Below are 15,167 nucleotides of genomic sequence, written 5' to 3'. Positions count from 1 at the left end.
TCTGACTACTATACTATCTACAGTCTCTGGTGACTCAGACGGTAAAGAATCTGCCTGCAATGCAGCAGACCCGGGTTCAGTCCTTGAGTCAGGAAGATTCCCTGGAAAGGGGAACGGCTACCCACTCCAGTATTCCTGTCTGGAGAATTCCATGAACAGAGAAGCCTCTGTATGCCTTTCGGCTGTTAGTTCTTGCTTTAGGAATCTTATTTATGAGTCTGCTTATCTTTAGTTTTGTGCTTGATGTTATGATTGAAAATGTGATGAGAAGAAATATTTGAGGTCTAAGGTGATGCTATTTTCCTCCAAATACAACTTTTTAAAATTTCTTTGATGCAGGACTTGGAGTCACTAGCAATCTGGGATCATCTTAATCCAAATATAGTCCCTGAGACTTTCTGAATCTCTGGTGATTCAAAGCCAGGCTGCACTCTATGTGAAGTCTTCTTTATTTCTGGCTTAATCCAATCCTAGGAAAACTAGGATTAAGATTTCTGCCCAAGGTGGAATTGGTTTACTCCTTGTAAATAAGATTCATTTCCCAAGATCTCTGCTTACAGATATTAATATTGAAGCAATTATCCAGGTTCATCTCAACAAGCTGTCTTGGGACTACCTCCCCAAGGCCTCACCAAAGCTGATATATGTCTGATGTGGTCTCAGTTCAGCCCCTTCACTTATAAACTAAGGATCCAACCATCAGTTCTTGTGTTCGCCATCCTCATCAAGGCATGAACTGCTTACCTGTTTTCTCCTTGTTTGCATGGGCTGATTATTCAGACACCAGCTGCCCTGCTTCCCATCTTTAGCCAAAAGGAAGAGTCATCAAGTCCTATTCAGAAAGCAATGTCTTAGGTCCTTTATATCCACCCTGACTGAAATTGCATCCTACATAGGATGAAAGTATAGGTGGCAGCACCAGGGAACTCTGAGACCAGCAGAGAGCTGTGGGTAAGACCTGGTCATTTCTGGCTTACGCTCTCTCTTTTCTCCCTTTCTTATTATATCTCTCTTCTCCATGTTCTCTCTCACACAAACATACTCACATACTTGAAAGTGTTCATATAATCTAACCACTTCATATTTAAAGGTGATGTAATCATCCCTCCAGGACTTTCCTGGTGGTCCAGTGGTTAAGGATCCGCCTGCCAATGCAGGGGACACGGGTTTGATCCCTGGTCTGGGAAGATTCCACATGCCAAGAGGCAGCTAGGCCACTGCATTGCAACTACCGAGGCTGTGCTCTAGAATCCTCAAGCTGCAACTACCGAGGCTGTGCGCCACAACTACTGAAGCCCCGCACCCTAGAGCCCACACACAGCAACCAGAGAGTAGCCCAACTAGAGAACATTCACATACAGCAATGAAGACTCACAAATTAAAAAATAAAGTGGTGTGCACATGTCAAAGAAAAAAGATCATCCCTCCAATTTGTAACTTGATGCAGGAGATGTAGGAGACGGGGGTTCCATCCCTGGGTTGGGAAGACCCCCTGGAGAAGGGCATGGCAACCCACTCTGGTATTCTTGCCTGGAGAATCCCACAAACAGAAGGCCCTGGCGGACTACAGTCCATAGAGTCACAAAGAGTCGGACACAACTGACGCGACTTAGCACGCATGCACAGGTTGCAAGAGTTTTCCTGGGGACTGGGATGGGGAATACATGTAAATCCATGGCTAATTCATATCAATGTATAACAAAAACTACTGTAATGATGTAAAGTAATTAGCCTCCAACTAATAAAAATTTAAAAAAAAATAAAAATAAAAAAAAAAAAAAAAGAGTTTTCCTGGTGGCTCAGACGGTAAAGAATCTGCCTGCAACGCAGAAGACCCAGATTCAATCCCTGGGTCTGAACAATTGTGAAGATCTCTTGAAGAAGGGAATGGCCACAGTTCATGGGATCACAAAGAGTTGGACATGACTGAGTGACTAACACACACACACAAACATAGAGGTTTCAAAGTGTCATCATATGGCCTGTTGAATACAGTTCTCAAAGTGGCAAAGAAGTCTTCATTGGTGCAATGAGAAGACTCAGAGAGGTTGCATGCCCACTTCAAGATCATGCAGTTGGGAAGCAAAAGAGAACAGGAGGCCAACTTTCCAGCATCATGTGTGGAGCCCTTTTCCACACTCTCCCTATATTCTCCATTCTCCATCCAGCCACACTGCACTGAAGTTTGTGTCTGTATGACCATTTGACCACACAAGTGTTCAGAACCCGCTGACTCTTAAACAGACTCAGGTCAGTGTTTCCCGAAGTACACAATCAGAATCATTGAAGCCTTGCTGCAAATGAATTCATTCTCAGAGTGAAGTCCTAACAAACACCTTACACATACATATCTAAGTTTCTGTCTGATTGTACTTCAAGATAAATCCATAAAACTGTGTGTCAGTGCATGCATAGTCATGTCCAACTCTTTGCAACTCCATGGACTATAGCCCTCCAGGCTCCTCTGTCCATGGACTTTTTCAGGCAAGAATACTGGAGTGGGTTGTCATTTCCTACTCCAGGGGATCTTCCCAACCCAGGGATTGAACCCACATCTCTGGTATCTCCTGCATTTACAAGCGGGTTCTTTACCATTACTGGAACTGCTCAAAGGGATACTTTATTTAAGAGCCTATGACATGGAATGTCAAGTTTCCTTCTAGAACATTGTTCTTAATTATTTCCTTTCATCAGATATAAAACTGTCTGTTCATCCCATCTTTTGATAAGTAATGTTTGTTCATGTGTTTAATGACTTTGAATTTCTTCTTTTATGAATTGCATGTTCCTGTCTGTTCCAGTGGGGGGGGGGGGGGCAGTGGTAATTTTATTACTAACTTAACTAGATCTTTCTCTTTTTAGCATTTTAAGACTGCATATCACATCCATGGCAAGAATTTTTCCTTTCTGGCATTCTTGTTTGTTCATGTTTTGCTGCTGTATTATGGTGTTTTGGTGAAGGAGGTCTTTTACTTTTATGAAATAAAATATGACATAACTTTTCATTGTATTCTTCTCCTTCAATGCCGTTCTTGTGAAGACAGTTCCCATATCAATGCTTTTTTTCCCAATGAAACAATGTAATAGAGAAAAAGAGAAACGATATTCACTTCCCTCCTTTGCAAATATTCCACTTCAAAATTACCAAAGAAATTTAAAAAGTAATTTAAAAATTGAAAACCACTCTGGAGAACAGGTGACATCATAAATCAAGAACTTAAGAGGAATCTTTGCATGATGTGGATCAATGGGCTTGGATTGAGGGACAAGCTGTAAGGTGTCAAAAGACCCAGCAGATTCAGTGCAAAGTTTTTGCTGGGGAGAAAACTGGTGGTGATTCTCTTCAATGAGGTCCTGGAAAATCAGTAAGTAAGGAACAGCAAGGGATGAAGCAGTCAGTGGAACAGGGAGAAAGACCCTAAAATATGTCAGGAACTGCCCTGGGCTCAGAGCAAAAAGGCACTGACTGCAGCTTCAATCCCATGGTTACCTTTTATGAAGACAATAGGAGGCTGAGGAAAAAGATGAAAAAAGAATCTAAAACAGAGTGGATATATGTATACGTATAACTGATTCACTTTGCTGTGCACTTGAAATTAACACAACACTGTAAATCATATAATTACTCTAATAAAAAAATTTAATAAAATAATTAAGAAGAAAAAAATCTAGAATGCTTCCATCACCTCCAAAAGAAACCCTGTATTATTCAGCTGTCTGCTTCTTACCCATCACCCTTCTCTCAGGTGTAAGCAACCACTAATTTACTTCCTGTCTCTATAGATTTCCCTATTCTGGCCTTCCATATGAATGGAATAATATCATATGTGGTCTTTCGTGACTGGCTTCTTTCATGCTTTCAAGGTTCATCCATGTTGCAGCATGTACTAGAAATTCATTCCTTTTTATGGCTGAATAATGTTCTATTGTATGGATGTGCCACATTTTGTTTATCCATGCCCAAGAAACAGACATATAGATTATTTCCACCTTTGGAGCATTATGTGTGTGTTAGTTGCTCAGTCATGTCCAACTCTTTGTGACCCCATGGACTTTACCCCACCAGGCTCCTCTGTCCATGGGATTCTCCAGGCAAGAATACTGGAGTGGGTTGCCATGACCTCCAGGGGATCCGACCCAGGGATGGAACCATGGTCTCCTGCTTTGCAGGCAGATTCCTTATTGTTTGAACTTATAATGCTGCTATAAACATTCATGTACAAGTTTGTATTTGGACCTATGTTTTCATTTCTCCTGGGAGATACCTAGAGTGGAACTGCTGAGTCATTTGGTAACTCTGATTAGCCTTTTGAGGAAATGCTAGACTGTGTCCAAAATGGCTGCACCATTTTTCATTTCCATTGGCAGTATAGGAGTGTTCTGATTTCTTTACCTCCTTGCAAAGGCTTCTTATTTTCTGAATTGTTTATTATTTGAATTGTTCCTAGAGGGTGTAAAATGGTGGCCTTCATTTGCATTTCCCTGATGACTAATGATGTGCAGCATCTTGCTGTGTGCCTACTGGCCATTTGTGTATCTTCCTTGGAAAAATGCCTTCAGAATCTTTGCCTGCTTTTAATTGGGTCATTTTTCTTTTCATTATTTGGTTATTAGAGTTCTTTATATATTCTACATGTAAATGCCTTATCAGATATATAATTTACAAATATTTTCTACCACTGTGGAAGTATTTGTACTTTCTTGATAGTGTCACTGGGAGCACAAACATTTTTAATTTTGATTAAATTGAATTTATTTTTTTCTTCTGTTGCTTTTGGTGTCATATCTAAAACTCTTTGCCAAATCTAAGGTTTGAAGATTTGCCTGTTTTCTTCTGAGCCTTTCGTAGTGTTAGCTCTTATATCTGTGTCATTCATCAATTTTGAGTCAAATTTTGCATACAGTGTGAGGTAAGGGTTCACCTCTTTGGCACATGGCTATCCTGGTGGCCCAGAACTATTCATTGAAAACAACTTTTTCCCGCTGATCTTGACATCTTTGTTGAAAATCAGTTGACCACAGACACATGAGTTTATTTCTGGAATCTCAATTCTATCCCATTGATCTATATGTCTATCTTTATTGCTTTGTAGTAAGCTTTGAAATTGGGACATGGAATCCTCCAAATCTGTTTTTGTTTTTCAAGACGGTTTTGGCTATTCTGGATCCCATGCACTTTCACATGGATTTTTGAATCAATTTACATGAAGTTCTACAAAGAAATCAGCTGGGATTCTGATAGAGGCTGTATTTAGTCTATAGATCAAGTTGGGGACTATGCCATCTTAACAATATTAAGTCTTCCAATCCATGAGCATGGGTTGTTTTTTTTTTTTCTGATTATCTAGATCTTTAATTTCTTTCAACAATATTTGTAGTCTTCAGAGTACAAATTTTGAATTTTTGTTAAATTTATTCCTAAAGATCATTTTCTATTTGATGCAATTATGAATGAAATTATTTATTGCAAGTATAAAAAATGCAATCAATTTTTCTATATTGAACTTGCTGTGCAATCTATCTGACTTTATTTATTAGTTGTAGTAGTTTTATAGTAGGAATATTTAATAAGATTTACTATATGCAAGATCATGTCATCTGTGCAGAGAGATACTGTAATTCCTCATTTCCAACCTCAGAGTTCAGTTCAGTTCAGTCGCTCAGTCGTGTCCAACTCTCTGCAACCCCATGAACCGCAGCACACCAGTCCTTCCCGTCCATTACCAACTCCCGGAGTCCACCCAAACCCATGTCCATTGAGTCGGTGATGCCATCCAACCATCTCATCCTCTGTCCTTCTCCTTCCATCCCTTCTCCTCCTGCCCTCAATCTTTCCCAGCATCAGGGTCTTTTCAAATGAGTCAGCTCTTTGCATCAGGTGGCCAAAGATGTCTTTTAATCATTTTTCTTGACTAATCATCTTGGCTAAATTAAGCTTTCATTTTAGTTTTAATTTTTCTGTACTGCTTGAATGATTCACACTGGAAATATTTTGCTTTTAATCAACAGATTCCAACAGAGTATAGAAGCTATTTTTATTTGGAAAAATAATTCCATGTAATATATTTTAAAATTCATATCTTAAGCTGCTGAAGAAATTCCAACAAATTCTAAACATTAGAAATTGACAATAAATGAAAGCAAGTTTAATTTTAAATCTAATGCACACCAAATCATACCAAAAAGATGATAAAGATGACACGTACAAAAAAGAAACTACAGATAAACCTCATTTATATTAATAAATACAACTACAAAAGCCTAAATAAAACATGACAAGTAATTTAAACCAGGAGTGTTAACATATTTTTTTGCTTCTGTTTTTTGACTGTTCTAGGTCTTCATTGCAGTACATGTGCTGTTTGTGGTGCGTGGGCTTAGCTGCCCCTTGGCAGTATTTTTAAATATTAGAAAAGCATAGTGTCTCATGATAGGCACTGAAAAATATCTGGTTAAAAATGCAACAGCTACACCTGATTTTTGAAACACTATTGGTAAAATACAAACAAAGATAGTTGCTAATATATACATACACCGCTGCTTAAATCAGTTTATGTTGGTCATTCTGCTTAAACCTTTTACACAGTATAAAATTTTTAAAATCTTAACAAGGCTAGCATGATCTGGGTACTTTTTACTCCACAACCTCATATACCTTTGTTCATTTTCAACGGCATTTTGGTTGACTGTCTTAGGCTTCCCAGATCATTTTATCAGTAAATAGTGATACATTTTTCTTTTCCCTTCCAATATTTTTACTTTTCCCCTTTGTCCAATTGTATAATATCCATTTGCTATAATGCATATACCTATTTCAAATTTATGCAATATCAAAATAGAGCATACTAAATCTTTAGGCACTTTAAAAATATTGTAAGATGACAGGACTTAAAATAAGACATAGACATTATTTCCATATATTGAATATGCCAGATTAGAAGTTGCTGGAATGATTAGGTTGCATAAAGATTTTCTACATTACCTTTTTTTACTCTGGTATTACTTTGCTGCTTATGGAAAAAATTCTGAAATCCAGCCTGAAGTATTTTTATTGTTAAGAAAATAGTTGATTTTGCTTATCTGAATGTCCTTACTCAGTCAAAAGCAATTAGTAAATACATGTTGGTGCTGATGTTGCAGACAGCTGGGGAAATGCATGGAGGCAACCAGAGTGGGGTCTCTGACTTCCTCCTCCTGGGGATCTCGGAGAGTCCTGAAGAGCAGCAGATCCTGTTTTGGATGTTCCTGTCCATGTATCTGGTCACAGTAATGGGAAATGTGCTCATCATCTTGGCCATCAGCTTTGATTCCCACCTGCACACTCCCATGTACTTATTCTTGGCCAACCTCTCCTTCACTGACCTCTTCTTCGTCACCAACACAATCCCCAAGACATTGGTGAACCTTCAGTCTCAGAACAAAGCCATCTCATACGCAGGGTGTCTGACCCAGCTCTACTTCCTGGTCTGCTTGGTGACCCTGGACAACCTCATCCTGGCCACGATGGCATATGACCGTTACGTGGCCATCTGCCGCCCTCTCCACTACATCACAGCCATGAGCCCTAGGCTCTGCATTTTGCTCCTCATCTTGTGCTGGGCACTCTCTGTCCTGTACGGTCTCTTTCTCACCCTCCTCATGACCAAGGTGACCTTCTGTGGGTCCCGGAGAATCCACTACATCTTCTGTGAGATGTACGTCCTGCTGAGGCTCGCCTGTTCCAATACCCAGGTGATTCACACAGTGCAGATTACCACGGGTTGCTTCATCTTCTTCACCCCCTTAGGGATCATGGTCATGTCCTATGTCTGGATTGTCAGAGCCATCCTCCGAATACCATCAGCCTCCAACAAATACAAAGCTTTCTCCACCTGTGGCTCCCACTTGGCTGTGGTCTCCCTCTTCTATGGGACACTTGGTATGGTGTATCTGCAGCCCCTCAAAACCCACTCCATGAAGGACTCAGTAGCCACAGTGATGTATGCTGTGGTGACGCCCATGATGAACCCTTTCATCTACAGCCTGAGGAACAAGGACATGCATGGGGCTCTGGGAAGACTCCTCTTAGGAAAAGCCTTCCAGAGATTGACAGGAAGGAAACTGAGGCACTGAAGTCGAGTCTGGGAATTTCCTCCGTCATGTGCAAGGCATTATCCTGTATGAGATACAGAAGCTAATTAAGACACAGATCCAGCTCAGAATGAATCTGTTGCTTTATAGTAAAGAAAAGATATGTATGTGTAACCCAATGACCCTTAGACTTCACCAGCCTTGGCAATAAATAAGGGCACACTAAGACTAACAGAAGACGTCTGTAGGATCAAATACTTCAACTTGTCAGACAAGACCACAGTCCAAGCCTCATCCAGATATATTCAATTATAGCCTAAGGAGGTCACTCATGCTAACACATATTCACTCAAATTTCTGAGCTCTGCAGATTGGGAGAAAATAATAGGAAATGAAGCAACAGACAAAGGATTAATTTCAAAAATATACAAGCAACTCCTCCAGCTCAACTCCAGAAAAATAAATGACCCAATCAAAAAATGGGCCAAAGAACTAAACAGACATTTCTCCAAGGAAGACATACGGATGGCAAAAAAACACATGAAAAGATGCTCAACATCACTCATTATCAGAGAAATGCAAATCAAAACCACAGTGAGGTACCATTACACGCCAGTCAGGATGGCTGCTATCCAAAAGTCTACAAGCAATAAATGCTGGAGAGGGTGTGGAGAAAAGGGAACCCTCTTACACTGTTGGTGGGAATGCAAACTAGTACAGCTGCTATGGAAAACAGTGTGGAGATTTCTTAAAAAGCTGGAAATAAAACTGCCATATGACCCAGCAATACCACTTCTAGGCATACACACTGAGGAAACCAGATCCGAAAGAGACACGTGCACCCCAATGTTCATCGCAGCACTGTTTATAATTGCCAGGACATGGAAGCAACCTAGATGCCCATCAGCAGATGAATGGATGAGGAAGCTGTGGTACATATACACCATGGAATATTACTCAGCCGTTAAAAAGAATTCATTTGAATCAGTTCTAATGAGATGGGTGAAACTGGAGCCCATTATACAGAGCGAAGTAAGCCAGAAAGATAAAGACCATTACAGTATACTAACACATATATATGGAATTTAGAAAGATGGTAACGATAACCCTATATGCAAAAAAAGAAAGAGACTCAGATGTATAGAACAGACTTGTGGACTCTATGGGAGAACGCGGGGGTGGGATGTTTCAAGAGAACAGCATCGAAACATGTATATCTAGGGTGAAACAGATCACCAGCCCAGGTTGGATGCATGAGACAAGTGCTCAGGCCTGGTGCACTGGGAAGACTCAGAGGGATGGGGTGGAGAGGGAGGTGGGAGGGGGGACCGGGATGGGGAATACATGTAAATCTATGGCTAATTCAATGTATGACAAAAACCACTGCAATGCTGTAAAGTAATTAGCCTCCAACTAATAAATAAATAAATAAAGGGGGAAAAAAAATTTCTGAGCTCTGACCTTCTCTTAGGAGAATGGCTTGCAAGCCATTTATAGACGATGATTTGTGTTACCCCTACTGCAGCTGTCATAGGCAAAACTGTCCCTTACCAGATACACTGCCAGGGAGGGTATATGCAGCAGGGTATATGCAAAGAGTTTAAGCAATCTGAAATAATGAGAGTGGTGGACGATGATGCCATCAAGACAGTATCACAGTCTGGGTTCTCCAGAAGCAGGTGCTGAGTACAAAATGTTTGGAGTACAAAATGTTTGTTAGGAATAGACATATGTGAAAGAACAAGGAAAGAAGCTTGATCAGGCAGAGAAGGAAGTCAAATTATAAGCAAGCCCACAAAGTGTTGACCAACCCAGTACAGAGATCTGGAGTGAACACTGACCATCAGAGTTGTCTCACAGCGAGCCAAAATGGACAGGCTTTATAACCACGAGGTGTGGACTACCCTGGGAAAGACGCAGCTGCAGACAAGGAGGGTACATGCAGCTGAAGAAAACCCTCGAGGAGCCGACAGCTGGAGGCTCTCTGCTGACTGCTGCATTCTCACAGCTAGACAGCAAGCCTGTCACTGAAGGGGGATTCGGGAAGCACAGCTCCATTTTTTTCAATGCAGAAGCATTGTCTTCAAGGGCCACCGATAGCTAGTTAGTAAGCTAAGATTTCATTCTGTATACATAAATGCCTCTTTGCATAAATTGTTGTGAAGGACATTCAGGTAACTTAGAAGTTCCCTCTGGATAGGGAAATAGGGACATCAGAGTAAGAAAGAAGCTTTTCACTAATTATTCATTTCTGCAGCTTTTATTTTTTATGTTTGTGTTACTTCAAAAATTAAAAAAAACACTGTCAAGAGTAAAATGAAAAATAAGTCTGCAACCTTCCTTCCACACCCCCGTACCTGCTTTGATATCCAAAGAGTAACCCACAGTTAATCCTTTCCTCCACAGATTTTTCTGGCCCAACTATTTGTCAACGTCTACACAGGAACAAACTACTTAAAACTACCTAGACACTGACTCTGTATTATCTTCGTAGTTCCAAGTTCAGAGCAATAGAAGAGGGACCCAGACAGGCAGTGACCAATGATGCTGGAGTGGTTTTTGCCAGGTTGCCAGAGTGGCAGTGCCCACTACAATAAGCATCTTACCTCCTGACCCAAACCCACGTGATTAGACCACTAACTCTGTGAAAGTGAAAGTTGTTCAGTCGTGTCCGACTCTGCAACCCCATGGACTATACAGTCCATGGAATTCTCTAGGCCAGAATACTGGAGTGGGTAGCCTTTCCATTCTCCAGGGGATCTTCCCAACGCAGGGATAGAACCCAGATCTCTCACATTGCAGGCAGATTCTTAACCAGCCGAGCCACAAGGGAAGCCCAAGAATACTGGAGTGGGTAGCCCATCCCTTATCCAGTGGATCTTCCCAACACAGGAATCAAACCAGGGTCTCCTGCATTGCAGGTGAATTCTTTACCAACTGAGCTATCAGGGAAGCCATAGTATCAGTGCCAGACTGGCTTGTAGAGCATTTTCCATATTCAATTTTATTGTTTAGCAAGGATCCTCCCAGGTCCCATTCTAGTATACTCCTTCAGCCTTTTATCTACAAATGTCTATTCAGCAGCACCAAGCCCTGGGCTGCAGAGAGCTGGGGAGCCAGTTTTTCTCTGAAAACCATGTGTGTGTTTGTGTGTGTGTTGGAGGAGGGTGGGACAGCACCATAATTTTTCCACTACCTGCTATAGGCATTCCGCCTTGGGCCTACAAGTTTTCCAAGGACTAATAATATGACTGAACCTATATATATATATATATATATATATATATATATATATATATACATATATATATATATATATACACAATTAACTCCAAAATACTAAAACTTCAAAGTTAAAATTATTAAATGGTTTTTTCAATGTCTACAAATACAAACGTCTAAAGGGCCCTCAAAGGTATGATGCTCCCACTGGGAGATCCCAGCTGAAGGGAATACCTCCTGCCCAGCTCTGGTAGGAAAGGGTAAGAGCTGTCTGTAGTGATCTCCTTCCCCATTCAGGACTCTACCCCAGACTCCAGATCTCCAGCTCAAGGCAAGACATCCCTTCCCCCGCTCCAGCCGTTTTCTACAGGGCTGGCACTGCTGAGCCCCCCAAATCCACCCAGGTTACAGCCGTCTCTCGAAGCTCATCCAGCCCTGTGTGCCGCGGGTCTGAGGCAAACAACGCTAAAGAGAGATGACAGCCACTCGGAGTGCATCGGCTCCGCTCCGGAAGCCCGCTAAAGCGCCAAGGAGAACCTCGGCTACCCCAAAGCGAGAGCCGCCAGAGTAAGGCAGCGGCCACTGGAAAGTCTTGAGAGGAGGGGTTGAGCCTCCTGTTTGATAGACCAGTGCGAGGCCCTGATTGACTGGTCCCGGTAAACCCGGACTTCTGGGTCTCTCCTACATCCCTTTCAAACCCTCAGGAAGGGCTGACCAAAGACTTACCCCGGGCCAACAGCCAATGAGGAGGTCAGAAAAGCGGGACTCCCGCAGAACCAGCTAACGAAAAGCCGGGAAAACTCGGCGCTCTAATTATTCTTTCCCAACCGCCGCAGAGCGATGCCTGCTGGTTCCGCTGGTTGCGCGCGCCCTCCAGTGGCGCCTGGACAGAGATCTCCAGCGTCATTACTGTTGTTGAGTCGCTCAGTCGCGTCCGAATCTGCGACCCATGGACTGCAGCACGCCAGGCTTCCCTGTCCTTCACCATCTCCTGGAGCTTGCTCAAACTCATGTCCATTGAGCCGGTGATGCCATCCAACCATCTCATCCTCTGTCGTCCCTTCCGCCTTCCATCTTTCCCAACATCAGGGACTTTTCTAATGAGCCGTCTCTTCGCCATCAGGTGGCCAAAGTATTGGGGCTTCAGCATCAGTCCTTCCAATGAGTATTCAGGGATGATTTCCTTTAGGATTGACTGGTTTGATCTCCTGGCAGTCCAAGGGACTCTCAAGTCTTCTCCAACACTACAGTTCAAAAGCATCAATTCTTCAGCACTCAGCCTTATTTACCATCCAACTTTCACATCCATACATGACTACTGGAAAAACCATAGCTTTGACTATATGGACACTTGTTAGCAAAGTAATGTCTCTATAAGTGTCATTATAGAAACTTAAATCTAGTTTCCCATCTTTGTGGTGGTGGTCGTGGTCGTGGTGGTGTCATCACTAAACCACGTCCTACTCTTGCATAGTGTTTGGTCAAGTCAGAAGAAAGGATGTCTCTGCCAACCCTCCTGGTCCACTGGGGAGCAAAACAGTCCTGGATCCTTTAACCCTTCCTTAAACTAAGCAATGGGCTTCCCAAGTAGTGCTAGTGGTAAACAACCTGCCTGCCCATGCAGGAGACAGAGGAGACCCAGGTTTGCTCCCTGGGTCAGGAAGATCCCCTGGAGGAGGGCATGCAACCGATTCCAGTATTTTTGCCTGGAGAGTTCCACAGACAGAGGAGCCTGGCAGGCTACAGGTCATAGGATTGCAGACAGTCTGACACAAGTAGGACACGAACTTAGCACACACGCAAACTAAGTAATTCTTTCCTACCAGCACCAAGCACCACTCCCACTGCCCCGGCTCTGTCTTTTGTCAAGGAATTTGATGCAAAGTTTCTAAATGAAATATGAGCAGATTAAGTCTAGAATTACATTTTTTAAACAACATGCAATGACAACAATCAGATAGTTAAATGAGCAAAGGCCTTTGATAAAATTTAACATCGATCACTGAGTTTAAAAATAAAAAATTCTCAGTAAACTAGGGATTCAAAGAAACCTTAATTAATTTAATAAAGACTTAGAAGACCACAGTGAATCACAAACTGTATGATACTCCAGAAGTATTCCTGCTAAAGTCTACATGAATATTAATACCCCTACTGTCATCAATTTCGTTTAATGTTTTAGAAGAGCCTGACCAAGCTATAAGACTTTAGACAGGGCAGGGCAGTTAAGTGGAAGGAAAAAAGAAACTATGATTAATTAGGTCAGGTAAAAGGATTTATACTTGAAAAACCAGAAAAATCCACTAAAAAGTAAAGAATTCAGTAAGGTAACTGGAAGAAAGGCATATATGTGTATAGAATGTGTTGTGTTTGAGTATACGGTGGGAAAAGAAAAAAAGAGGTAAAAGTAAAGATTTGACCTGTTAAGACCTCTGTATACACTTTTAAGCTTCCCTGATGGTTCAGAGGTAAAAAAATATGCCAGCCAAGGCAAGAGACACAGGTTTGAATTCCTGTGTTGGGAAGATGCCCTGCAGAAGGAAATGGCTACCCACTGCCCTATTCTTGCCTGGGAAACTCCAGGGACAGAGGAGCCTGGCAGGCTACTGTCCACGGGGTCACAAAAGAGTCCAGCACAACTTAGCGACTAAACGACAACAGGAACAACACACTTTTAAGGTTCCAGCAGGTGCGTGCAGAGATCTACTTCTCTAGCAGTCACTCAAGATAACCGTCGTGGTTTCCCTGAGTATTAAACCTGCACCTACCAGTCTGGAGCGGTCTGCCTCTTTCTTCCGTCTCTCCCCGTGCTCCATGTAGACACTGCCAGTTTCACACTTCACGGGAAACTCCTGAGGTGACGGAGCAGCAGGTGTAGGAAGAGGGTGCTGCTAGGAGAAGCCAGTGGGTGCTCCGGGCTGTGGCACATCGCGGGCCCAGGCACTGGAGGAAACTGCGGGCAAGGCCTGGATCCGCTGCTAAGGCAGCAGCCGGCGCTCGGGCAGCCAGACCTGAAGCCGACGCATGCGCAGCAAGTGTTTGCCCAGTGAGGCCGGAGGGCTTGTCGATCACACAGAGGAGAACCGGAAAGAGCCGGGCTTTGGCTTCAGAAATGCACAGCACACTGAGAGGAGAAATTCAGGATGGCCACCTCACTCTCTCAAACAGAGGGACCGAGCTCTGTGATGAAACTGGCCCGATGGCCGATTCCCCCACCTCACAAAGAGAGACCGCACTCTGAGAAGAAACACCAGATTGCCAACACTCATACCTCAGAAAGGGCGACAGCTTTTCTGAGGAGAAATCTGGAATACCTGGCCTTCTCTTTTGTTGTTGTCAGTTCTCTTACTTTTCTCATGTGTAGTTTTTTAATAGGAGAAAGAGGGGAGAAAACAGCTTCTAGGAAAAAGGAGTGCTGCATGTTGACATAATCTGTATCATATTTATTGGAATAGCTGGCCTTCTAATTTGAGAAGGATTAAGAGCTCTGTGACAGAAAGAAAGATGTCCAGCTCTCTGATTCAACCAGAGAGACTACTCTCTCTGAGGTGAAAACCTGAGGTTCAGCCCTGCCCCTTGAATAGACAGACATCCCATCAGAGGAGATATGCTAGTTGGGCGGTATTGTTAATCAAACAGAGTCCTTCAGGAAGAAAAAAGCCCCATGGTCAACCTTCCAGCTGACACAGAAACACAGCTCTCTGAGGAGAAAGGCAGGAGGCTCAAAACTACCATTCAGTTAGAGACAGCCCTCTAGAAGGTGAAGGGCTGGCCAGCAAGACTTCTTTAGGCAGAGATAGGTCTCTATGAAGTGAAATTCAGGAGAATCTGCAGGTTTTTTCAAGCAGAGAGACAGACTTCTCTGAGGAGATAAT

General features: G+C 42.6%; 1 protein-coding gene and 1 long non-coding RNA gene across 2 annotated transcripts in view; one reads left to right on the top strand and one right to left on the bottom strand.

Moving 5' to 3' along the window:
* The window catches only part of LOC139039044 (uncharacterized), a 74,179-nt gene extending 61,863 nt beyond the window's left edge, over positions 1 to 12,316 (bottom strand). The window contains exon 1 of the long non-coding RNA XR_011492174.1: positions 12,019 to 12,316. This is a non-coding gene — a long non-coding RNA (uncharacterized lncRNA). The remainder of the gene's footprint in view (positions 1 to 12,018) is intronic.
* On the top strand, positions 7,153 to 8,113 carry LOC110145586 (olfactory receptor 1D2-like). The gene has a single exon (XM_020905974.2). It carries the CDS (start codon positions 7,153 to 7,155, stop codon positions 8,110 to 8,112), a length of 960 nt encoding a protein of 319 aa, XP_020761633.2. The 3' UTR covers position 8,113.
* Positions 12,317 to 15,167: the final 2,851 nt, after the last annotated feature.

Source organism: Odocoileus virginianus, chromosome 17 (assembly GCF_023699985.2).
Source record: "Odocoileus virginianus isolate 20LAN1187 ecotype Illinois chromosome 17, Ovbor_1.2, whole genome shotgun sequence".
NCBI classification, from domain to species: Eukaryota; Metazoa; Chordata; class Mammalia; order Artiodactyla; family Cervidae; genus Odocoileus; species Odocoileus virginianus.
This window is presented reverse-complemented; position numbering and strand designations above follow the sequence as displayed.